The sequence below is a fragment of the Pelodiscus sinensis genome, chromosome 4 (genome assembly GCF_049634645.1).
Source record: "Pelodiscus sinensis isolate JC-2024 chromosome 4, ASM4963464v1, whole genome shotgun sequence".
Taxonomy (NCBI): Eukaryota; Metazoa; Chordata; order Testudines; family Trionychidae; genus Pelodiscus; species Pelodiscus sinensis.
The window spans coordinates 72,535,593-72,559,635 of record NC_134714.1 but is presented as its reverse complement, the minus strand read 5'-3'; the positions used below and the strand labels follow the sequence as shown (position 1 = coordinate 72,559,635).

General features: G+C 42.7%; 2 protein-coding genes across 4 annotated transcripts in view; one reads left to right on the top strand and one right to left on the bottom strand.

Annotated features, from left to right (window-relative positions):
- Positions 1-60: 60 nt before the first annotated feature.
- On the top strand, positions 61-22,628 carry VTI1B (vesicle transport through interaction with t-SNAREs 1B). Its single transcript, XM_006113398.4, has 6 exons — positions 61-420; positions 4,980-5,038; positions 14,496-14,687; positions 18,104-18,277; positions 19,894-19,955; positions 22,219-22,628. Exons 1-6 carry the CDS (start codon positions 306-308, stop codon positions 22,313-22,315), a joined length of 699 nt encoding a protein of 232 aa, XP_006113460.1. The 5' UTR covers positions 61-305; the 3' UTR covers positions 22,316-22,628.
- Positions 22,537-24,043, bottom strand: part of ARG2 (arginase 2) — a 30,712-nt gene continuing 29,205 nt past the window's right edge. For all 3 annotated transcript variants that reach the window (XM_075927399.1, XM_075927398.1, XM_075927397.1), the window contains one exon: positions 22,537-22,971. In XM_075927399.1, the coding sequence (XP_075783514.1) occupies positions 22,766-22,971 (206 nt within the window). In that variant the 3' untranslated portion in view covers positions 22,537-22,765. The remainder of the gene's footprint in view (positions 22,972-24,043) is intronic.

Sequence of the window (24,043 nt, the reverse complement as noted above, 5' to 3'; positions counted from 1 at the left end):
CGCCTCCCCTTTGGGGTGGCAGCGACTATGCCTGCTCCGTAGAACGGCGCTAGCCCCATTGGCGAGCGGAGATTCGGGCTCCACATGTGGCTCTAGCAAGGCGAGAACCTCGTGGCCAGAGGGCCGCTGCCCGCGGTGCCGAGCGACTGATCATCAGGCGCCATGTGGGCAACCCCCTGGGCGGGACGAGGCACTGGGATGGGGAGGCCCCGACTCGCGTCCCGGAAGTGCCTGTGAGGAGGGGGCGATGAGCCCGGACCCCTAGTAGCAGGCGAGAGGGCCGGGACACGACAGCAGCTGCCGCCATGGCGGGTCGGGGCTCCGGCTCCTCCGAGCATTTCGAGCGGCTGCACGAGATCTTCGGGGGGCTGCACAAGCAGCTGCGAGGCGCCCCGGAGAGACTGCGGGGGAGCGCGGCCGGTGAGGGAGCGCGCGCGCGCGGCCGTTATTGCTTAGGAGCGGGAGACCCCCCCCCCCCGAGTCTGTCTGGCGGGGGGGCGGCGCAGGGTCATTGGCATCCTTATTAGAGGCCAAGAACTGAACGGGACGTGCAAATTGAGGTCTGACCCTTAAGATCAGGCGTCTCAGACTCTGCCCGGGAGCCATTTGTGGCCCGAGTAGTTCCATAATCTGTGCTGCTCCGTGAGTCCCCCATCGCACCCTCTCCCTCAAGCCTCTTCCCCCAAAGGACGCAGCCCTGGTGATTTCCAGTAGAGCTGGTATGTGATGGCAGCAGCCATCGCCTCCCCACACTCACCGCGGCAGAGCAGCACAGCTCTCTGCTCTGCCCGCCACCACCTCTCCGCTTCACCTTGGAGGCAGCAAAAAGGAGTTCCCCAGCCCCAATGAAGGCTGGCTACTATGTAGCTTTGCTTTACTACGACTCCCACTCCTGAGGTGAATGGCGGGGGGGGAGGGGGGGGAATACTGCTGCTGCCAGCTGTAGCCCATCCAGGGCCCTGCAGGCTAATCTGAGTATGGGGGACCATCCTGTCCATAAGGTAGTCCCACTGACATCACTGCACTTACGTTATGTAAATTCTTGTATACTTTGGGCCTTTGGCTTAAGTGTCAGCACAAACATGAAACATATGCAATGTAGGGCTGTTAAAATGCATTTATTTAGGTAAATGTGTAATTGCTGAAATTTTCAGCAATTACACATTTACATGCAAGGTGGGAGGCAGCTCCTTCCCCGCCCCCACTGCTGCCTTGTATCTGAGGCAGCAGAGTGGGGGCAGGTGTCTCCCTGTTTGCACTAGCTCCCATCTGCCAGCAGTTGGGGGGAGGGGAAAGGAGCTGCATGTAACTGTGAAGGTTAACCGATGATCCCAGGCCCATTCCCTTCTGAAACACTAGAATCTTGCTTAAAGTAGGGATGTGAATAGTTAATTAGTAAGCATCAATCTATTGAAATGTTATGGACTCCCTAAACAATATAGCTGTGCCTGCAGCCTGCACGTCCCTTAGCCCAAGCTGCTTTCTGAGCCGCATCCCTCAGCCCGCTCGGGAAGCAATGCAGGCTGAAGGACATGCTGGCTGCAGTAGGCTCTGTACATTTATTTTAATTTCTACTTTAAACTTTCTGCAGACCCCCCTACAGTACTGTTGCAGACCACCAGGGGTCTGCTGACAACAGGTTGGGAACAACTGGGTTAAACATAACATTTAACCAGTTAATTAATTAATTAAACATAAATTTATATCCCTAGCTTAAAGGCCACTATCTAGTCAACTGAATTAATAATGAAGAGTTAAAAGCAGTTTCTAAGTCTTCTAGGCAATTTTTGTAGTTTTACTGCTACGTTTTCTTATTTTTAAATGATTTCCTCTTTCCTGTTGCTGTGGGAGACCACATAATCTACAGAAGATTTCTAAAGTGAAACACTGTGCTGCTGTTAAATGTAAAAAGTAATCCTGGAAAAATGAGCTTTTTTTTCTAATTTTTGAGTTTTACTGTTTGATCTAGCTAGCAGATACTGGTAAGTAGGTGAAATGATTTCTAATGGAAGAATCTCTCTAAAAGTTGATGGTGGCCTTTTAATTCATCTGGTGAATGCTGGTTATATTGGGGGGAAAAGGGAAGTGACCTGACAAAGGAATGTTAGCAATATAAATGAATTTCCTCACAATCAGGAAGCTCCCTTTCTTTTCAGAAGTGTGACACCGAAGTCTACTCAGCTGATATCTATTCTTTGCCAGAAGAGTGAATAAGGCAAAATATTCCTTGTTCTTTGGCACTTGTTAGTCATGTGACCACCAGGATTAATTATAGTAATTCTCTGTACTTAATATGTAAGCATCAAACTCATAAAAACTTTGTTGTTTAGAATCCAGTAGCTCCTATGCTCAGTCTCCTAGGCTGTTGAGAACACAACACTGCAGTGTTCAACTGACAAGTGGCTCCCCATTAAATACTGAGTTGAACTCAAAGTCTGTGTTCTCTTCTTTGAAATTCTCCATAAAATTGTCCCAAGAATTACTTCATGTAGTATGATGATGACCTTCCAAAATGGCAATATTCTACTGGACACAGTATATTATTATCATCAAGAATGGATCACAAATATGGACTTGCTTGATATTGAAACTGACTGCAAAACTCAAGTTACTTACAATCTAGCCTTCCCTCCCAAAACCCCTATAAATCTATCTTTTGCTGCTTTGCTGTATGGAAGAGTGAGAAATGACTCATCACTTTATAATTTTGGGAGGCACTCTGATACCAAAGTGAGGGGAACAAAGAAAGCACTTAAATAGAACACTATCCCACGTTCAAAATTAGAACAGAACAGTAAGCAGGAAGCTGATTTAACTGTATAGTGCAATTTTAAAAGGTAATTTTATGAATAGTGGTCATGGAAGTTTGTCAGTAAAATAGTGTCATTAAAGTTGCATGAAAAACTGAGGGAGGGTCTGAAGAAATGAGTTGCTGCTATTAAGGCTAATCAGTTTAATTGTTGCCAAGCAATTTTTGAAATTCTTATTAAGGATAATTTTCAGTTGTAAATGCTATAAATCATTGCTCAAACCAGGAAAATCCCCAAGAATGATTTCAAAAATAATTTGCAAGAAATTTTGTGGGACTTGAGGAAGGTCCCCATATGGGGTAAGTAAATTTTTTTTAGTGGATGTTTCTTCTGCATCTAGTTAACTGGGAGCAGGTGCATCTTAGTGTTCTGAAAAGTCCCATGAAGCTTTCCTCAGAATTGGATAATAGAAAAAAAAAAGTGACTTTACAGAGACTTTGTCATCCCCAAAAGCGTTTCAGAGGTGGCCGATCTTAAATTCTTAGACTCTTGTTGAAGTATGCAGATCTGGAGAGCTGTTTCTCTTGACATAACAAGATAAATTCCTTGACTGAAATGCAGACTTTTCTGTTCTATATATAAGATACCAGGACAAAATGGGATTTCTAAGCAATATTGATCAGACCCATCGCTAAAAAGTAAAATGATTTTATTTATTTCTTATTTCTACTTTAGAAGGAATTGAATCACTTCTTTAGCGTTGTTATGATTACATGGATAACATCATCAACGACTCTTCCGCAGCTTTGTTCCTTCAATTGCACTGATACTTGGCTTGATATATTCTAGTAGCAGGTTAATCCTGGATGTTCTGAATGAGACTGTAAAATCTATTTTGACTTTTGTGTAAGGCTAGAACCATTCTAATATTTTTTATTAACACTGCATGACCTTTATCACAATTTGGGCCTGGTCTACACTATAAGCAGAGATCAATCTAAGTTATACAACTTCAGCTATGAAAATAACATAGCTGAAGTCAATACACCTACATCTGCTTACCACAATGGGTCGATAATAGTTGCTCTCCTGTCTACTCCCCTTGTGCTTCTTGTTCTTGTGAAGTAGCAGAGTCAAAGGGAGAACAATTAACAGTCGATTTATTACATATATATTGTGGATGTTAAAGTTTGTTCAGTTAAGTAATGGTGTAAAATTTCAGTGGTTACATGTTGGGGACAAGCAGCTCACATTTGCTACCCTTCATTTCTGCAGCACTGAGGGGGAGCTGTGTGTAATCATGCATGTTAACCATTTCTCCGCACGCATCAATCTTAGGTTTGATCTTATTTGAAGTTAGGGCAAACTTGCACTGGCTTCTAGGAGAGAGGAACAGTAGTTTTTATCAGAACTCTTCCAAACATGACTGCCCTTTCCTTTTATAACTAAATCAGTGTTGTAGCCTTCTCAAGCTCTTTCTGCAAGTCTGTATAAAATATTCACTATTGCATTTTTGTTGACACGCTTTTCCACAAAAAAGCCCCAATCGCCATTTTCGCGATCGGGGCTTTTTTGCGGAAAACAAATCTCTGCTGTCTACACTGGCCCTTTTGTGCAAAAGTTTTTCGGAAAAAGACTTTTGCCCGAACGGGAGCAGCATAGTATTTCTGCAAAAGCACTGACAATCTTACATGAGATCGTCAGTGCTTTTGTGGAAATTCAAGTGGCCAGTGTAGACAGCTGGCAAGTTTTTCCGCAAAAGCAGATGATTTTGCGGAAAAACTTGCCAGTCTAGACACAGCCCACGATAGGTAATCATATATATGAGAGAGAGAGAGAGAACGCTGATGTACATGGCCACGCCCCCTGGCCGTATATGTCAGCGCCCCGCCCCCCTTCTCCTCCCTCCATGGCGGTTCGGCCCAGTGCTGCGCTACTCAGCTGGGCCCCGGTGGGGGAGCAAGCGGCCCTTTGGGGTCCGTGTTCCCCAAACGGCCACTTGCTGCCCTGGGCCCAGCTGAGCGGCCCCCCCTTCCCCTTCCACAGTGTGGTGGGTGTTAAAGAGCCAGAGAAATTGTGAGAATGTTCTGGTAGTCCTCATTTTAGGCTGAACTTGTGTAAGTTGGACTCTTCCTGTTATTTAGTCTTCTGTGTGATGTTCCCATTCTATGATGGGTTGAGTTCTGTTTTCATTTCCTTGGAGCATATTTGATATATTTCCTTTTCCAGAAGAGAAGAAGAAACTGATTCGAGAATATGATGAGAAACAATGGGAGGCAAATGAAACGGTAAGAATTTACATTACATTGATTATTTCCCCTTCTCCTTAGAAATAAGTCTCTTGATGGGGTTAGTATGGAGAGTACATCCTCTACCTGTTTTACCATTTTAGGTAAATATAGTTCCATTCTCCAAGACTATCAAGTCTGCACGTTTCACTAGCACTAAACTCAAATGCCACCTCACAATTACCAAGCAAAGCAGAACGCTGCAGGTGCAATCAGAATTCTTAGGATTTTTGATCCTGCAGGAGGCAACCCCAAGAGATAAGTAGCAAATTCCTGCTTTACACTTTCTTTGGTTGCAGTTGCTGCATCCTAGAATCATTTGAATATGGCAGTCTAATCCCATCTTCTTCCTGGGTTTATACAATTGTGTGCATGTTACAGATCCTGGGCATTCAGATCCTGTTCTGCCCAAAATCTAATGGACAGAGCCATAAAAATAAAGGTTGGTTGCTTGTAAATTGATTTCTTTGAGATGACTCTGCATGTTCATGCTTCTGGGTTTTGTGCTGGCTGGTGGGCACTCAATGTTAGAACCCTCTTGAAGGAGAGCTTGTTAGAACATGTGCGTGCCCCCTTGTACTTCGTCCCTGAGCATTTCTATAGGTTAGGCCAGGGTTCTCACAATGATCATTTTTGGTGGCCTCAGGGTGAGATGAGGTGAAGTGGCTTCTAGCCAGGCTTGAGAGCCAAGGACCACTATCTTCCTCCTGGTGGCTGAAGTCAAACCTGCCCCAACCCCCTCACCAGAAGTACCAGGGCAGGGATGGAAATATAGAGGGAGGGTCCTGCTCTGTTGGGGCTGCCCCAGGGAAGGAGAGGGTCATCTTCTAGGGAGCCACGCCTTCTGTAGTAACCTGGCCCAGCACCTGAGGGGACCAGCTCCCTGCTGCCTAAAGAGACAAAAGATCCTGAGGATTCTGATGTGGTTACTGTCCAAGTTCAAGGCAATGAAACAGAACCCCAGCTTGATCAATGGTATCTGTTCGTTCATGTTCAAAAAAGTCATCTTTCCTCATCCTCCTCTTCAGAAAGTGTCAGACACAACTGACTGAACTGCAGACTGATATAGTGGAATTGGATTCAAGCATTGCCCAGATTTCAAATCTTTATCAGATAAGACACTGCCTTTCTATTTATAAGAGGGACGATGGAAGCATTCCTGTGGTGGAACTCCATAAGGCTGTGGAATCCAGGATTGCTAGTCCCTCCAATAGTTAGGGTCTGGAAATGTACCCATAAAAGAAAGAAATGAGTAAGGGAACCCAGGCTAAGAAAGCATGAAAAAAGTCACTTAATTCTTTTCCACTCTCTAAATGAAGATCAGACCTCTGATTTGGTATGGACTTTATATGAGACAACGATGGATCTGGAGGAAGGTGAGGAATAAAGGATGAGAGAAATCTGTGTGGAGACCCCGTAGAACAGCGGCGGCCAACCCGTTACAGACAAAAAGCCAAAATAGTGGTGGATATAGCACAAAGAGCCAAGGGAAAGAAGTTGTTGAGCAAAAAAAACAAGGGAAAAAAAAACCTGCCCCTTTAACAGCCACGTGTGGCCCAAGCAGACTTCCATCGGCCACAGTGTCAGATCTCGCTGCCCCAAGCGGCGCCCTGAAGAGACAAGGAAAAAAGGTGAGAGCTGGGGAACACGGAACAGCTGTGGGTGCGGGAGGCACAATTTTTCCTTTGAAGAGCTGTATGTGGCTCTCGCGAGCCGTGGGTTGGCCACCTCTGTAGTAGAAAGCTTAGGAGGAGGTATGGATGGATCTGGAGAGGCACTAATAATTTCTCTTCCTTTCTTTACCCAAGAAGAGGAAACCAGCAGCAGGACTTGTAAATCCTATTCAGTTGAATGTTCAGAAGGGGAAAGAGGCACAATAGCCACAACACAAAAAATTTATTTTTGGATCCAAGTGCCGCCCCAGAATAAGGGCAGAAGGAGCCAGTTCCACTAACATGGAGAATACAAAATCCAGTGATATATTTGAATGTAGGGTGTTTAGAGTCAGAACTGGAACTCACATAGATTTAAGGCAGGAGTGAGGAACCTTTTTTTGGGTCAGGGGCCACTACCCACATAAAAATCAATTGGGGGCCATACAAGTGAGACGCAAATATGAGCAAAAAAACCTAAACCCTCACTGTGGCCCCCGCCTGAGAAGGAGAAAGATACTCCCCACGTTTCCCAGAGCCTATAGGAGCCCAGCCTAGTAGATATTGTGCGCTCCAGCCCCGCAGAGGGGCTGAAGTACCAGCATGGGCTCCCCAATGCTGGGGGGGGGGGAGGGCGGCTCAGGGGCAGGATCCAGGCAAGCCAGACATCCTCCACCCCTGGTTTAAGGGCTGGAATTGTAGCTATGTCAGAATTGGATAGCTCCAAAAGTTTGATGCATGGGTTCTCGCCCCACTGAAAATGGCGGCCTCCTTTAGCTCTAAAAATAAGACAATGTCGCCAAAGCTAATGACATGACTCTAGTTTCCTCAGAAGGCAGCTAACCTAGTCCCACCAGCGGTGCCTTCAAAGTTTTGATGGTTTTAACAGATAAATCTGGAATCAATCCCAATGTCCTGGGACCTGTACACAGTGTAGGGGTGCTAGAGGAACCCAGAGTGGCAGAACCTGGTTTAATAGATTTCTGATCTGACAACCATCTGAAACCAAAGTTTTGATCTGCAAGAGCTGCTTTCTGCCTCTTCTCATGTGCTTTGGGTGTGAAAGATTGGTAAATAGAAAATACAGAAGGAAAGCAGCCTTCTCCAAGGTCTTTCAGATACCTAACATGGCCATCCAACTGTGACCAAAGTATCTCTTGATATCAGTTTAAAAGGGGGATGTGGATGAGTTATATGGGTCTCCGAATTCTGGTATATCAATTCTAAATCACCAAAGAATCTTGTGTGAGATCTCAAATGAAAACTGGTGTCACTGTTCATCAGTATCCCTGTATGTGCACCTTCTGTGCAAGAAGTTATGTCTGTACCAAAAAAATTATGTTCTTAAGTAGGTCACCAAATGGTGACGTATCTTTAAACTGGTTCCTGTAGATAAGGAGCTAAGATACATATATCTCTTTCAAGATGTAAATTAAACTTTGTAAGCTAACACATTTCCATTTATATCTGAAGTCAAATGTTAATACACAGATCTAAAGAAAACAGGAAAAAAACATGCAGAAATAAACAAGCCACAGGGAATTATCCTGTCTGTGGGTGTCAGCCGAGGGTCAGGGCAGTGAGTGTGTGTGTGTGTGTGTGTGTGTGTGTACTATACACCTGAGACTTTAACTGCTGAGACCGGGGTCCCTTGCAGTGGGCAACCTGGAAGAGGTTGAAGGGCGCCCCAATAAGTGTACAGAGAGAGCTTATTACACTTCAGATTTCAGCTGCTAGAATTCATAATTCCTTCGCAGCGGGCAGCCTCGGGGAGGCTGAGAAGCGCCCCAACGGATTTTGCCACCTGGGTGTGACACAAATCCAAATGCCCAAGCTCTCCCTATATCTGTCCCTTTATGACCGGCTGAAGTTCTTTTAAATTGTGCTTGGTTCTATTACAGCAACTGAAGGAGTCAGGTTAAAACTTAAACAGTTACAGGTTTATTTGAGGAAGCTTATAAATCATATGGTTGCAATGGCTATTGTTCTATTTCTTAACTACTAGCAAAATATAGATCTTAAAAATGGTTACAAAGAAGATATTGTTGTACCAAATAAAAGCAAGCAGGATCTTATGAGGGGGATAAGGCAAAAAGCCACATTTATTGTAAAGATAATAAAAAAATAAAGAAAAGATAGAAGCAAACAACGTTGTTTAACTACTTATTCCTAACACTACTTAACCCTTATACACTTGTGTGTGTGTGTGTATATATATATATATATATATATATATATATATATATATATATATATATATATAACCATTCATTCATACATCCATTCATTCAAGTTCTGTGTATAGTTACCAGCCTGGAAGTTGCTTGTGACAGAATACTGGCCAGGTACTCTGTACACAAGTGATGGTAGTGGGGAGCGAAGTCCTGATCAGATGCGCATCTGAAGCTCCTGGTAGGCTGGCAGCAGAACCTTGGACTCTGGTTCCATAGTTTTTTAGTCCAGTTCTTATAGGAATTTTTTCCTATGCCAGTCTATGGAAATTGCTGTATCATGCTGATGTCTCCAGGGTGGCTGCCAGGTGCTCATCAGTGATCTCATCGGGTGGACCTCCAGTTTCTCCACTTGACACCTTTTGGTTGCACTGGCACCTGACGCCTTCTCCAGCCCTTTGTTGCTGTATTCTCAGGCTGGCACCTCTCAGAGCCATTCATTCATCATCCAAGCACTCTCTCATACATTCATACAGTATTTTGTATAATAATAAAAGTTGTAGTTACAGAAAGTTTCTGGGTGGTATTGCTTAAAACATTCTCTGACTGCTAAGTAAAGTTAACAATGCCCTTAGACAATTACAGGGCTTGGCTCCCATAGCAGAGTTAGTGGCTTGACAATGCATTGTTACAATGTATCTCTGCAATGTCAATTTCAAGCAGCCCCTTGCACAAACTTGAGCATGCCCTGGAGCACAGAGGGGGGGGGGGCTGTTTCTGGTTACATAGGATTATATTTTTAACAGTTCTAAGTTACATGACCTAATACATTATATTCTAAAGGGGGCAATAATAATAATAAATCTAAACATTTAACAATCTTAACAAATAATAATAATAAGAAGAATTAATAATAAATCTAAATACTTTAAGTTGTGGGGAACAAATTATGGGGAGTCACTTCCATTTGGGGGAATCATTTTCAATACATTAATATGTTATCCCTACAATATAGAAAAATAGAAATAATTGTACCAAGTAACAGCTTACTCTTTCTATGTGTACACTTAAGACAGAGGACCACATCCAGGTACAATTTTTACCCCCTTCTGTGCCTCTCGACTCCAGCATGTCAGGCCAGGGCCGGTCCCTCAGTTCCTAGGAAAGATGAAAATACGAGGTGGGCGTCCCCATAGAACCTCGGGAGGTCAAACACCTAACCCGACCAGCAGGTAGAGGGTAGAATGACACTCCAAGTGAGTGTGTGCTGGACCCATCTTTTATACTCATGGGGTCACGTATTTCTCTTTCTTATCTGTCATGCCAAATGGGGCTGGTCTGTCTTTTGTGAGACCAGTTCTTACAAGGGAGTTGTGAACTTAATTTACACTTGTAAGAGAGATAACTAAATTGGAATTACTGGGGATTCTTTTCTCAGTGGGAAATTCCTCTCCCAGGGACTCTGTGTGTGTTCGAATCAACATGGGTGCCAGCCGGGGCAGTTCTCGCAGCCTCGAGGCCAGCTTATTGCCTTAATCGCTCTCTCCTCATATCTATGTTTTCAGCTCTTCAGGATCAGATGAGCCAGCATAGACTATGCTGATATTATTGCTCCTTCTCTGTCCTGTATGCTTCAGAAAGGCAAATAAGATGGATGATATGAGCGTGCGGGGGCGGTCTGTCTGGCTACAGTGGGTAAAGATGACAAACTTTGGATGTGTGTCTAGAAGCCAAAGAAAATATGTGATATCCTGCACCTAGGAAGAAATAAATAGATAGCTTGTTTGCAGTCATGAAAGTGGGGTCTCAGCCAGACTTGGTTGAAAATACTGCAGAAGATTTCAGGTGAAATAAAATTCTTTATACAGGAGGTTAACCTATTAAGTTTAGTCTACAGAAAGCATGTTATGGTTTTGTATGTGACTATTTGTTTTCAATATTCTTTACATTTGTTATCAATGATTCATGTATTCTTGTTTTCATTAAATCTAATTAAGTGCTGTGATGTTAAGCAAAGTGCTCATCCTGGGTTAAAGCTTACAAGGTGCTGTGTACAGTTGTTTAGTAACAGACAGGATCGGATTTCCAGTTAGGCACAGGAGGCATGTGCATAGGGGCACCTAATAGTTGAGAGTTAAATGTGTTGGTTTTTGTTTTGGGGGGGTTTTATTGTACAGAAAACATGAAGGACAGCTGTCAGTATAAGGGACAGGGGGCACTGAAGATGCTTTTCCTAGGTGCATATAAAAGCATGTAAATCTGGCCCTGACAACAGAACCTGGTAACTCTTAAGTGTCCAGTGGATAAGGGACAAGGAACACTCCAAGAACTCATGGGGTATGGGAGTTTTGGTGTCCCCCATCACTGCCTACATGGAGACACCAAACCTTGGAGAGACCTGTAAGGTAGTGCTTGAGCTGTTGGTTTCAGGGACCTGATCCACAGAAAATCCAAACAAGATTCCTTCACTCTAAAAACAGATATTGTGAGGTGCTTCCTCCAGCTCAGCTATTACATGGAATTGAATCTCACCAAGCATACTAACGTATCTAAACTTATTACTCTACCCGTAACTACAGGCAGTCCCCGGGTTACGTACAAGATAGGGACTGTAGGTTTGTTCTTAAGTTGAATCTGTATGTAAGTCGGAACTGGCGTCCAGATTCAGCCGCTGCTGAAACTGACCGCCAGTTCCGACTTACATACAGAATCAACTTAAGAACCCCAAGCGTCCCCAAGTCAGCTGCTGCCGAAACTGATCAGCAGCTGATTCCAGGAAGCCCGGGGCAGAGCAACTCTGCCTCGGGCTTCCTGTAGTCAGCGCTGGTCAGTTTCAGCAAAAGCTGACTTGGGGACGCCTGGGGCAGAGCAGCTGGGGTGCTGCTGGGTTGCTCCAGTAGCGCCGCTCCTTGGTGCTACTGGACCAACCCAGCAGCACCCCATCTGCTCTGCCCCAGGCGTCCTGATTCAGCCGCTGCTGAAACTGACCAGCAGCAGCTGAATCAGGACCTGGGGCAGAGCAGCTGGGGTGCTGCCGGGTTGGTCCAGTAGTGCCCAGAGCGGCGCTGCAGGACCAATCGGCAGCGCCCCAGCTGCTCTGCCCCAGAGTCCAAAACAAAAGCCTGGTCTGCGGGGAGGGGGGAGCACACTAGCTGTGCCCCCCCCCCCCCAGCAGACCAGGGACACGGGGAGCAGAGCCGCAGCGGCAGCAGGGTGCCGCGCCTCTGAGGCTTTGCTCTGGCAAAGTCTCAGAGGCGCGGGACCCCGCCGTGGCTGCCGCTTCAGTCCCGGTGCCTGTGGTCTGCTAGGGACGGTCCCCAGCAGACCACAGGCACCGGGACTGAAGCGGCAGCCACGGCAGGGTCCCGTGCCTCTGAGACTTTGCTCTGGCAAAGCCTCAGAGGCGCGGGAACCCGCCCGGTGCCCCTGGTCTGCTGGAGACGGTCTACAGCAGACCAGGGGCACCGGAGCAGCTTACGAACGGGGCTTTCTCGCCCCGGAGCTCGCAGGTAGCAATCCGCCACCTCAACCTCCGGGGCGAGAAAGCCCCGTTCGTAAGTGCGGATCCGACATAAGTCGGATCCGCGTAAGTCGGGGACTGCCTGTATATAAAGAACTGTCTACAGTGGGAAAAACCTGGATCCAAGATGAATTGGAGTGGTTTGCTTCTGTCTGGTGCAAAAGGTGGAAGGAACTGAGGCAGGAGAGGGTGCTATATTCCTTATATAGCCTTGCCCTCAGAACATTTGGAAACTTGGAGAAGGCAAGAAGGATGCCTGTGTACTCTAATAGGCATTGCTTGGAGAAGGTTCTACCTTTAAAGTAGCACCAGGTAGCACAATATCCATAAATATGAATATGCAGAGCCACTCAGAAGAACATTCAGATGCAGGATTGTTGGGGCAGTAGAAGATGTAAAGCAATGCAAAACTGTCTCAATTTGCTTTTTTTTAGCTATAACATTACAGGCTTAAAATTTCTTCTGTACCATATTTATATAATGGTTACCTTTTAATTTTATTTCTTTAGCTATACAGTATATGTCCCAGAACTTTTCTGTAGTTGTTCCCATGGGAAACTCATACTATTTTAAACTCCACTTATTGTAGTATATAGCTTTGATGTGTTGGTTAGTTATACTTGTACAATAACTTGCTGTACTAAATACATGAATTGCATATGTAACTCTCATTGGCCTTGATGTACACTGTCCATCACAGGGAAAAGAGTTACCTCTTGGATGGTTGTGGCTCTAGATTTCAGCACAAAATTCTAATGATCAACCAGAAGTTTATTTTTTGACTGTATATTTTTTATAATATATCATTTGGGTTTTGTATTTTTTGAGAATCTTATGATTGTTGAATCTCTGAAACATGACACAGTGGTTTTGAAACTCAAATTACTAGAGAAAGTGGGGGATTTGTTATCTCTGGATCTTCAAATCAAGACTGAAGGATTTTCTGGAAGAGATGCTTTAGCCAGAGACAAGTCATATGGGGTAATTGGGGGGAAATGGCATGTGATATACCAATAAAAGATCTAATGGTCCTTTCTGACCTTAAACTATGCATCTGTAGTAACTACCTTTATTTCCTGATTCATCAAAGGATTATTGGTGTAGCGATCCATACACAATGAAATCTGTATACTCCCACTGAGGGCTTGAAATAGAGCCGAACAGAAATTTTGGATGAAGCATTTTGTTTAAGCAGAAATTAATTTTTGGTGACTTTTTTTATTTGCCCAACATTCCTGAACATTTCTAGGTGAATCACTTTTAAAAAACTGTTTTGGAATTGCCAGTGAACTGAAAAAAAATGTTACCCAGTTCTAGTCACAAGTCCTACTTAGAGATGGTCCTGAACTTGAGTTCAGATAAGGAAATTTGGTTGACAGCCTATCTCTGCTTGTGTAGATGTGATGGGAAAACTTAAAACTGTGTAAAAAATGTGAACAGGGCCAAAGTATAGCTATTTAAATGCTACATAGAAAATCAGCCTTTTAATTTTAGTTTTAGTCTCCTTTGTTGAAGCATTATCCACGACTTGTACCAGGGTACACATGTACACCAGTGTCTTACTCAAGTGGTATTCTCTTGTTCTGTTGGGGTGTGAGTAACAATGCAAATCAAATTTTGGAAAACACTGTTGACATGATCCTGACAAGTATGACTTATTCCTTATTTTCACTGTAAAAAATAAAATTGTAAATTTGAGATCTTGATTCAGAGAATGCTCTCTGTGATGCGGTTACAGACTGATAAGACTTACCTTGTTAACGTTTAGATTCTCTTGAGGGAAGGCTGTTAAACACAGTATGAACACTATGCTGAGATTTGGACAAAATTAGGCTTGTGGAATCATAGTCTGGTTGCCATTTTTATGTGAAGATGTGACTATGGAGACCACTGGCCTGTTATGCAGCACTCTATCTTGAGCTAAGCAGCTGCTAGACTTGTGTGCTGTGCATCTGTATTAAATGAGGCAGTTACAATATCCTCCCTCACAAAATAGGTTCTTCCCTCAGATGCCTGCCAAGTTGCAAATACAGCTTGGGGTTGGGCATAGTTTGAATATTCCCCTGTATTAGTTGAATGTGTTGCTTTTGTAACTATTTTTTTTCTCCTCAAAGCTGCGAGAGATGGAAGAAGAACTGAAATATGCCCCAGTGTCCTTCCGCAACCAAATGATGAACAGAATCCGGGCCTACAAGAGAGACCTTGCCATGTTCCAGAGAGAGATGAAAAGCACAGATTTGGGGTTGTGCCCTGGAAGTCGGGGGGACACAAAATATGGAATCTATACCACAGAAAATGAGCAGACAGTAAGTTTCAAACAGATATTCAAAATATTTTAAACACTCAGTTATTAGATTACTACTTCAGCTGTAGCTAGCGGTGCTACTTTTAGTGTTTCTATCTTACCCTGCTTAGTTTCTGAGCTTATATAACTTGTCTGTAAATCTACTCTGCATGTGATGGGAGCTGTATAATAGAGAATATTTTGCAGGAGAGAAATATTGTACCTGTAACTCTTGTGGTTTGTGGGTGGTGTTTTTTTTTTTTTAAGCAGATGTCAACTTGGTAAGAATGAAAGAATAAACTCAAAATGAATTTGCTTGTTGATTCTCTAATAGCATTTGGCTCAATTAACCCTCTCCCCCCATACACGCACACAAAAAACAGATTTTCATTAAACATACTGGGTATGTCTACCCAGCAGGCAGTTATTTTGAAATATTGTCAAAATACTGTCAAGCTGGAGGACTTATTTCAACTGCTGTAACCCTCACTGTATGAGGAGTAAGGGAAGTCTGATGAGGAAGAGTACTCTATTTCGAAATAAGTGCTGTGTAGACGTTCCCAATTTCAAAATAAGCTACGCAATTGACGTACCGTATTTTAGCGAATATAACCCGAGGGTTATATTCATTTTTACCAACTCCACACCCCCCAATGTGGGGTGTACTTGGGTGCGGGGTATACAAAAATATTTTTTACTCACCTGGTGGTGAGCGCTCTTCCCCCGCTGCACAGCCACCAGCCTCCGGGCTGGGGAGTGCTCTCATTCCCCCGCCTGGAGGTTATGTGACCGTGTGGGACTCAGGGTGGTGAGTGCTCCCCCGCCCAGAGGTTGTGCAGCTGCGCGGAAACCAGGCAGGGTGAGTGCTCCCTCCGTCCGGAGGGTGGCTAATTTCCCCCCCCCCCCACACCCATAGAAGCCCCCCCGCCTCCCCTGCACAGTTTGAAAAAAAGTTTTGTGTACCCAGCGGGTTATACTCGGGGCATATTCGGGTGCGGGTTATTCTCAGGAGCGGGGTATATTCGCTAAAAGACGGTAGTTCAATTTGTGTAGCTTATTTTGAGATAAGCTCTGCTGTGTAGATGCACCCACTGAAAGACTTTTTTAAACATTCCTTACAGCATAGAAAATACAACTGGGCTGCGTCTAGACTGGCATGATTTTGTGGAAATACTTTTAACTGAAAAGTTTTTCCGTTAAAACTATTTCCGCAAAAGCGCATCTAGATTGGCACGGATGCTTTTGCGCAAAAAGTGCTTTTGCGCAAAAGCATCCGTGCCCAGTATAGATGCGCTTTTGCTCAAGAAAGCTCAGATGGCCATTTTAGCCATCGGGCTTTCTTGCGCAAAAAATTAAGGTGCCTGTCTACGCTGGCCCTCTTGCGCAAGTGGGCTTATCCCTGAGCGGGAGCGTCAAAGTATTTGCGCAAGAAGCACTGAATTCTTACGTTAGAACATCAGTGCTCTTGCACAAAATTCAAGAAGCCAGTATAGATAGCTGGCAAGTTTTTGTGCAAAATCTTGCCAGTCTAGACGCACCCCTGTAGTAGTTCAGGAAAAAATTAAATGACCAATTTTATTTCGCTGTCAAAGGTACATGAAGTGTGTAACAGATCATATATTTAAGTAGAATATTGTTCAGACCACTCAAAACTTTGAAGTACTAGATTTGTTAGCTTTATTTCCTGTACTGTAGATAGTTAAGGCAATGTATGACTGAACTATAGAGACTGAAATCACCTCTTGTCTTAAAGCTCTGAGGCACATTGGTCTGTTTGGGACTGAAGCTGCTGTCTATGCTGCACACATCACGTGGTTGGATTATTTTAATCTTTGGGAATACCTTTCATTGGCACAAAAATTACTAAAGCCAGGAAACTTTGGAGACTGAGGCACTATCCTTGATTTGTCTGGATTTTGCAGCAGCACAAGTCATTTGTTGCCTGTTACAATACCTTAATACAAGGTAGTAGATTAAAGCCTTTTTCAAACCTTAGGAAAATATTCTATTCTGCCTCAAGGTCAGTGAGCTTCTTATCCTGTGACTGGGCTACTTATTTGTATGAAAAGAGGATCTTCGTGGCCTAGGCATTCCATCTGGTGCTGCTTGTTCCCATGTAATCCTCTGATGTAACCCCATAAAAATCTCTACAGCAACCAATTGTGAATGCTGCAGATAAAGGAATGACTTCAGGTAGGGATAAAGAAGCAGATAAATACTTAAAAATAAAATATTTGTATCACTAGTAGCAGGGTGAAGATTAAAGGATGGAAAAATGTGACATTTATTTCTAACCAGAAAGGTTTTAAAACATTCTCAAGTAACACCTGTACTTCTAAGATTAACACTTCATTTTGACTCCGTTTTCATGTCTTTGCCAGGTTTAATATCCTTTTTAACCCTATTTTGAGTGTAGTTTTGTTGTGTGTGAACTACACCAGGCCTCTTTCTATTTAACTACAGTTTGTTTTTTTCTTAGCTTCTTAGAGCAGATATTTGTCCCTAAAGTCATGCAAATGATGGACAGAAGAAACCCTAGCTTTTCTTGTTTCCAAAAGAGGTTATATAAAGAGAATGTATTTGCTAGCCTAGAGGAGCTCTGCTGGAGCTCCTTTAGTCCCTTTTTTTCATTTATTGGAGTTAGATTTCTTCAGATCCTTCTAGTTTGTGGCAATATGTGATGAGCCTGCATTACAAGAGATAAAGATGTAGTAAAGAAAAGAGTCCTGAATTCTCTGCTCCCGTCCCAGTTTACTTATTCATTGAATCTTTCTTTTCCTATGGGTTTTGATTGAAAGAGTGGGACACAATTGAGTTAAGATGGGAAAATCAAATTAATCTAAATAAGGAACAGTATCTCTTACTCCATATTTCAGCCTTTTTCAGTGACTTACTTGCATTTTTATGAATGTGGTTATAAAGGGTGTAAACAAGGAAATCTGTTTTTAAGTAATTTGTTCTCTGGCTCTTAATCTTCCTAGTGAAAGAGTTTGTCTTCTTTCCTCCTCCTCTTACTTATGTTTATCTTTGGCTTCTTCCCTATTCTCTAGAAATGTTGCAGATAAATATATAGTCAGGGCTAATTGTAAGTAATACAGAGTTGACATAATTTATGACAGCTACTTTCAAACACTATTTGTCAGCTTCTATTAACCTAAAAGGGCCTCGTTACCAGAGGCGAATGTAAGCAGGTGGCACCCTGATGCGCATCTCTGGCAAGAGCTGGCCAGGGTGCAACAAAAGCCAGCAGGGAGCTATTTAAAGAGCTGGCAGGGATAGGACAGTATCTGGAAGAAACTTGAAGTTACTTTCTCCCCTGCATGTCACCATTATAGGCGTGTCGTCTATAAAGCTGTGCGCCTCAATTCTAGAATGCAGCAGAAAGCAATGTTTCTGCTCCCATTTTTAATAGTGAATCAGTAAAAAACCTATTTTTAGACTCATTTGCAGTCGCAGAGGGTGTTGCTTCTCCAGGGGACGGACAGCCTGAACCGAGCCACTCAGAGTATTGACCGTTCACACCGGATCGCTGCAGAGACAGATCAGATAGGTACAGAGATAATTGAGGAACTTGGGGACCAGCGAGAGCAATTGGAACGCACCAAAAGCAGAGTGAGTGTAACAACTATTAGCACTGTAATGTAATAGCCTGGTGTTAACCTATTGGGAGACCTGGGTGCTTCTGTCAGATGTTCACTTCCTGGGTATGAAAGCTGCAATATGGACAGCTGGGAAGAAGGAGCAGTTGGTAGGGGTGGAAGACTGTAGACTGGTGACGAATAAAAAATTGATCCCCCATTTCATTCTAAATGTCCATCATAAAGAGCACTTCGTTACAAGGGGTGAACTTTGAAGTGGAACTTGAGTTTGTTTTGGTTAAGTTTTGAGTTCTGTGCTAGTGACTGCTTCCTGTTTAAATATTAGTCATTTTTGTCAGTGTGAAGCAAGTGGAAGAGGCTAAATCAGTTTTCAACCTAACTTTTTATATGTGGATGAGATGGAGATTACCCAGTAGGCCTCATCCATCTCCCTGAGGCTAAACCAGGAAGTAGCCCAACAACTAACAATGTAAAGTATAGATAGTGGCTTTAAACTATACAAACTTGATGTAAAGGCGTTTAAACACATAGCCTTTATTTGAGCAAACCATTGTCAAAATGCAGTTCCACTTCAAAAAGACTAATTCATGCAATGCAGTCTAATCATTTTGTCCAAGATGTCTCTGTCAAATTTGCTGACTTAACAAGTGAAGACACGTTCTTACCTCTAGCTCTGCAAAGTAAGCCTGTGCACAGGTGAGCTTTAGTTATTTGAGTAGTATGGTATGGATTTATTATCCCATTAAACTTGTTTGTGGAGTTATGCATTTGTAGTGCTATCTGTAAACTGGTCCATCTATTAAAATAGTAATAAATACAAGCTCACTTTCTTTTTGCATATGCTCCCTTAACAAGGAGCCAAAGTTTAGAATTGTTTTTAAAAGCCTCTGTGGACTTTCCTGGAGCTGTGAGCAGAGGATGTTAAAACTTTTTTTGCTTGTTTCTTGCAAGGTAATTTTAAAAACTGCTTATTGACTGCATAGTATAAAGGCTGTAATAATGTGTTAACTTTCCAATGATCTCCTTTCCTGCCCATGTGTCAAATCTTTCTCTAACCTTTCATTTGTTTCCTTGCTGGTATTCCTAATTTTTCCCAATATAGCAAGATTCTTCATATTTCACTGTTCTGTTTATCCTTAAGGATATGAAAGGGGTAAGCTCCCCACAGTGCTGTTAGAGAGCACCAGACAACATAATATATTGCTATTCATCCCAAGGTTACCTTTTTTAACAGTCCTTCAGCAGTTTAATGGTGGTGTTGGTCTCAATTGGCTATTTATCTGATAACTTATCAAAACCACTATTTTAGACAAATCATCACTTTTCTCTTACTTTGGTACTGAGAGAGTATTGACTACACTTGAGCCATCTGTGGCTTGAGTAATCAATCACAAGTGGCATGGTTTCTCACGTAAGACCAATGGTCCAGGTGGTGCTTTGAGATACAATGCTGTGTGCCTGCTCATTAAAGTTACAGTAAGATCCTTCCTGAACCCAGATCTTCTGTTTGCTTCATTTGTTGTGCCCTCGACCAACTGCTGGTGCACTTCGGCTCAGAATACAAGGTTTGGCTTTGTATTTTATTGCCGTTCAGAATAAGTGGAAACTAATGTGTTTTTTTCTTTGTAGTTAGTGAACACAAATGAAAACTTAAGCAAAACCCGTAAGATTCTACGTTCCATATCAAGAAGGTTAGTAGTGTGGTTAATTTACTTACCTTTAATGCAATGTTGTCCTCCAATAATAACCAATTCTGGGGAAATTATTGTGCCTTTCTTCTAAATCTCAAAAGTAGTTTACTGATTGAATCCTACTGACTGTGCAGGAATTGCCTCACGCAATACCCAAAATGCAGCCATCTCCGATAGGACAGTGCAGAGTTTTATAATCCATAGTGAAGGAAATTAAAAATGCCAAAGCTGAAGCTGCAGAAGGATTTTAGATAAACTGAATGTAACAGAAATGTATCCAGGTAAATGAGCTGCAGTCTCTCTCTCTCTCTCCCCTTTCCAAGTGCAGTGGTATCTTTCAGTAGCTGAGCATATTAGAGCCAGGATGACTGAGAATCTTTATTGGATCAACTTCTGTTGGTGAGAGGTAAAAGTGCAAGGTAGAAATTAAGGCGCCTTAATTTTACTGCCTGTTTATTTCAGTTGGAGCAAAACTAGAATTCCTGAGTGGCACTCAGATTCTTATAAAATGAACAACAAACTATGTAGTCCTAACCCTATTTCTCCATGTAATCTTTCCCTACCTATCTGTCTAATAACCTCATATGAATCTCAGCCTTTTGAGAGAGGGTGACAAGCTGACAACTGTATTCACAGGCAAACTGTACCATACACTTGTGTTTAGCATTCACTGTTCTGTCCCCTGCTAACACATTGCTTTTGATTGCTTCTGCATATTGAACAAACAGCCTTTTTAAGCTACCAGCAATGGACACTTGGTTCCTAAGTATGTATCAATCAAGCATAATATTACCTTATACTAACAGGCTATGTCTACACTACAAGGTTTTTGCGCAAAAAAAACCTCAAACAGTAAATCGACAGGACAAAGGGGCTTTTGCTGGTAGAATTGTTCCTCTCCCCCTGAGGAATAACTCCTTTTTGTGCTACATCTCTTGCACATAAAGGCATGTGTGGATGCTCCGCAGGGGTTTCTTGTGGAAAAGGAGCCTATCACAGGTGCTCTGATGGCCATTCTGTTAATGGCCATCAGAGCTTTCTTGTGCAAGAGTGTCCAAGCACATCACTTTTGCGAAGTGCTTTTGAAGTGTGGATGCATTTTTGCAGAAGATCTCTTCTGCGGACAGCTTCTTGTGCAAAAACCCTGCAGTGTAGACAAAGCCACATGGTGCCTCACTACTTAATTTGCTAGTTTCGCTTTTCTTGAGTCTTTGAAAATAACCCATTTTGTCAACAGTCTATGGTATTCACCCTCTGTCCTGTACTAGTGGTTTACACTAGTGCTAATAGTGGTCCTCAGTACACTCCACTGATCTCTTGCTTTGGTAAAAATTAATTTCCTAACAGCTTACTGATTGGGTTTTAGGCTAGGTGTCTTTTGCTGAACTTGGCTCATGGACGTAAAAGGGAAAAAAAGCCCAGTTTTTTTAAACCAACAACTGAATTACAGTTTGCCATTAGTTCCTAAGGATGTAGCATGGCTACCTTCTGAGGGCAGTGGGAATTCTTGATGAGCTGCTTTTATCATTATGCAACCTATCCTTGGGTACACTTGGAAAGCATTGGTAGAGGTGGGCACTGTTGTTCAAAGGGAATTATGTTGGAAGTTATTTCCACAGGTAAGACTAGTCAAAGGCCACTTTAGCAGAAGGGACCAGTGTGATAAATGTCTTCAATACTTAACATCTTCTCAGCTTTGTTAAAATGCTTGTAATGAGTGAGTAATGGTGGCTTACATAAGCTAATGTACAATAATGTGGTTTTGGCACTTGAGTCCTATTTGGGGAGTCTCTGCTCCCAAGTAGTACCTGTGACTTGACTTAGACTTACTGGGTAAACATGGGATGGTCCTGCCCACTTTACTGTGTGAGACTAAAACAGTTGGATAAATGTACACTACGTGGGGGGTGGAAGAGAATGCAGCATCACAGGAAGTAGAAAAATGGAGAACAAACAGAAGTTCCAGAGAAGTGCTGGAAAGCACTGCTTAATCCCTTCTTCCTCTTTGAGAGCTATGTGGATAAGTCTCTACAAATGGAAGTACATTAAGATTAATGACAAGTTTTAAAAACTAAATCAACTTTTGGTAACTGGGAGGAACAAATGGTTGAAATAAGTTCCATTGGTAATCAAGATTTAAAACACTCTAAGGTAGTAGAACAGTCTTACACACTCCAAGAGCTTTTAGATTTGACCTACTAAGTCTTATCACTATGTACAAGCCGTTGGTATCATGGTCCTAAACTGCCTTTTCTTGTTCTAGAGTTATAACAAACAAGTTGCTGCTGTCTGTCATCATCCTCATAGAATTAGCCATCCTAGGAGGTGTGGTTTACTACAAGTTCTTCCGCAAGAGCTGAGCTTGTGTTTGGTCAGATTGGTCTTCCCAGGTGTCTCAAGGATTATGAAGGGACATAGCTGAGAGAGTGGGTAACTGGCTGTAGAAGTGGATGTGTCTATTCCAGTTGAAAGCCCTGTGATTGAGTTGGTGGGTTCTGACAGCATTTTTCAACTGAACTACTGGACTGGCTCTAGAAAGACATGGAGGCTAAAAAGAAAAATGCAAAGGCTAAGACTGAAGTCATGTAAGACTGTAACAAGATATTCAGTGTTTTTATTTTGCTAAATGTACATCTAATTGCATAAATGAATAAAACATTACATCATACAGTAGTTATTGGTCAAATGGAAAAACTAGTCTCTTTAAAAACGAAGTAAAACACTCAGTGTTTGACAACCATTAATCTATCAAGTGCTTCAGCAGAGCCCTGGAATGCCCAATGTGAAGTGTCTTCCAACATGTGGGGGTTCTAAAGCCTCACTTGCTCCTCACCGTCTGATTCATCTGGTGAACTGGGCGTTGGGAGTTCATAAAGAACAGCATGTGTGCCTTCTCTTGTCTGCCCAAAGCATGTAGCTATCACATCCACTGCAAGACTGGCTGTAGCGTTCACTTCCTCTTGAGAGGCTCCAAGCAATGGGTTTACTTCAACCAAGTCCACAGCTGAAAGCAATCCTAAGAAAATTTAAAAAAAATAATCAGAGCAGGAACAGAAGTCCAGCACGATACACACTCAGAACCAGCACAGCCTATTACAATGCCAGGGTGCAGTTTCACAGGGCTACAATGGCAGAGCCAGGATTTGAATCCCACTCGTCACCAGCTAGTTTGTGTCTTATACTACTCTTGGAAAAGATGAGCTTATCAAGTACCAGAATTTCAATCATTGGGCAGGTCCTGGATCCTGCTCAAAGACCCCTTCTAGCTAATAGATGTCAAATGTGAATACTCAAGCTGTTTGAAGAACAGGCCTAAGATCTGTCCAGCCTATACTATGAGCACATCTAGATGGATGTTAGGTATAGAGTTATGGTTGTCAGCCACTGAACTGTAACAGTGGCTTGTGAGCAAAGGTCTAAAAACATAAGCCATTGAACTATAACTGCATTTTTCAGCTGAACTAAAGTGAAGGGTCCTAGCCCCATTTTGAAAACCTTTATGGTACTTTTAAAACTCAGTGCACATGCAACTGAGTCATCTTTTAGCAAGACTTGTTCTGAGACAACACAAGTATTTCACTTTCATGGAAGCTAGTGTGATCCAGTGGATGTTGAAAATTGAGAGAAGAAAAATGCGATTCTAGCAGTCTGCCCCTTTTCCTTTTCAGTGGAAGTTTGAGCCTTGGGTTTTAGGATCACTTCCAAGATGAGGGACAGATTTTTAGAACTGGGTATATGCAAAATAGTTTTGCCTAATTATTGTGTGCACCATTACCACATTTAATGCAAAAAAGAAACTGGATGCAAAGCTAGTCATTTATGCATCTGTAAAGTTCTAAAAGTCTGGCCCCATCTATTCACTGCTATCTGAAGTAGGAACTTGTACAGTTTATGATAATCACTTCAAAATCACTGATGTAAAGTTAGTTACTTAGCTCCAGTCTAGTTAGAGAGAAGCAACATGAAATCCAAGTTTGGTTTAAAGTAAACTGTTATAATGTCTTAAGACTGTGGGTAACTTATTGTAAAAGGCAAAACTAGCTCTTGGCTAGGGGGTTTGTGTGATAGTTGGGTTTAGTTAAACACGG

What these genes read in the sequence shown, in the direction of transcription:
- VTI1B (XM_006113398.4), top strand. Translation starts at nt 306, where the DNA reads ATGGCGGGTCGGGGCTCCGGCTCCTCCGAGCATTTCGAGCGGCTGCAC. An exon ending in ACTGCGGGGGAGCGCGGCCG is followed by an intron (nt 421 to 4,979) that starts GTGAGGGAGCGC and finishes TTCCTTTTCCAG; the next exon opens with AAGAGAAGAAGAAACTGATT. An exon ending in TGGAACGCACCAAAAGCAGA is followed by an intron (nt 18,278 to 19,893) that starts GTGAGTGTAACA and finishes TTTTCTTTGTAG; the next exon opens with TTAGTGAACACAAATGAAAA.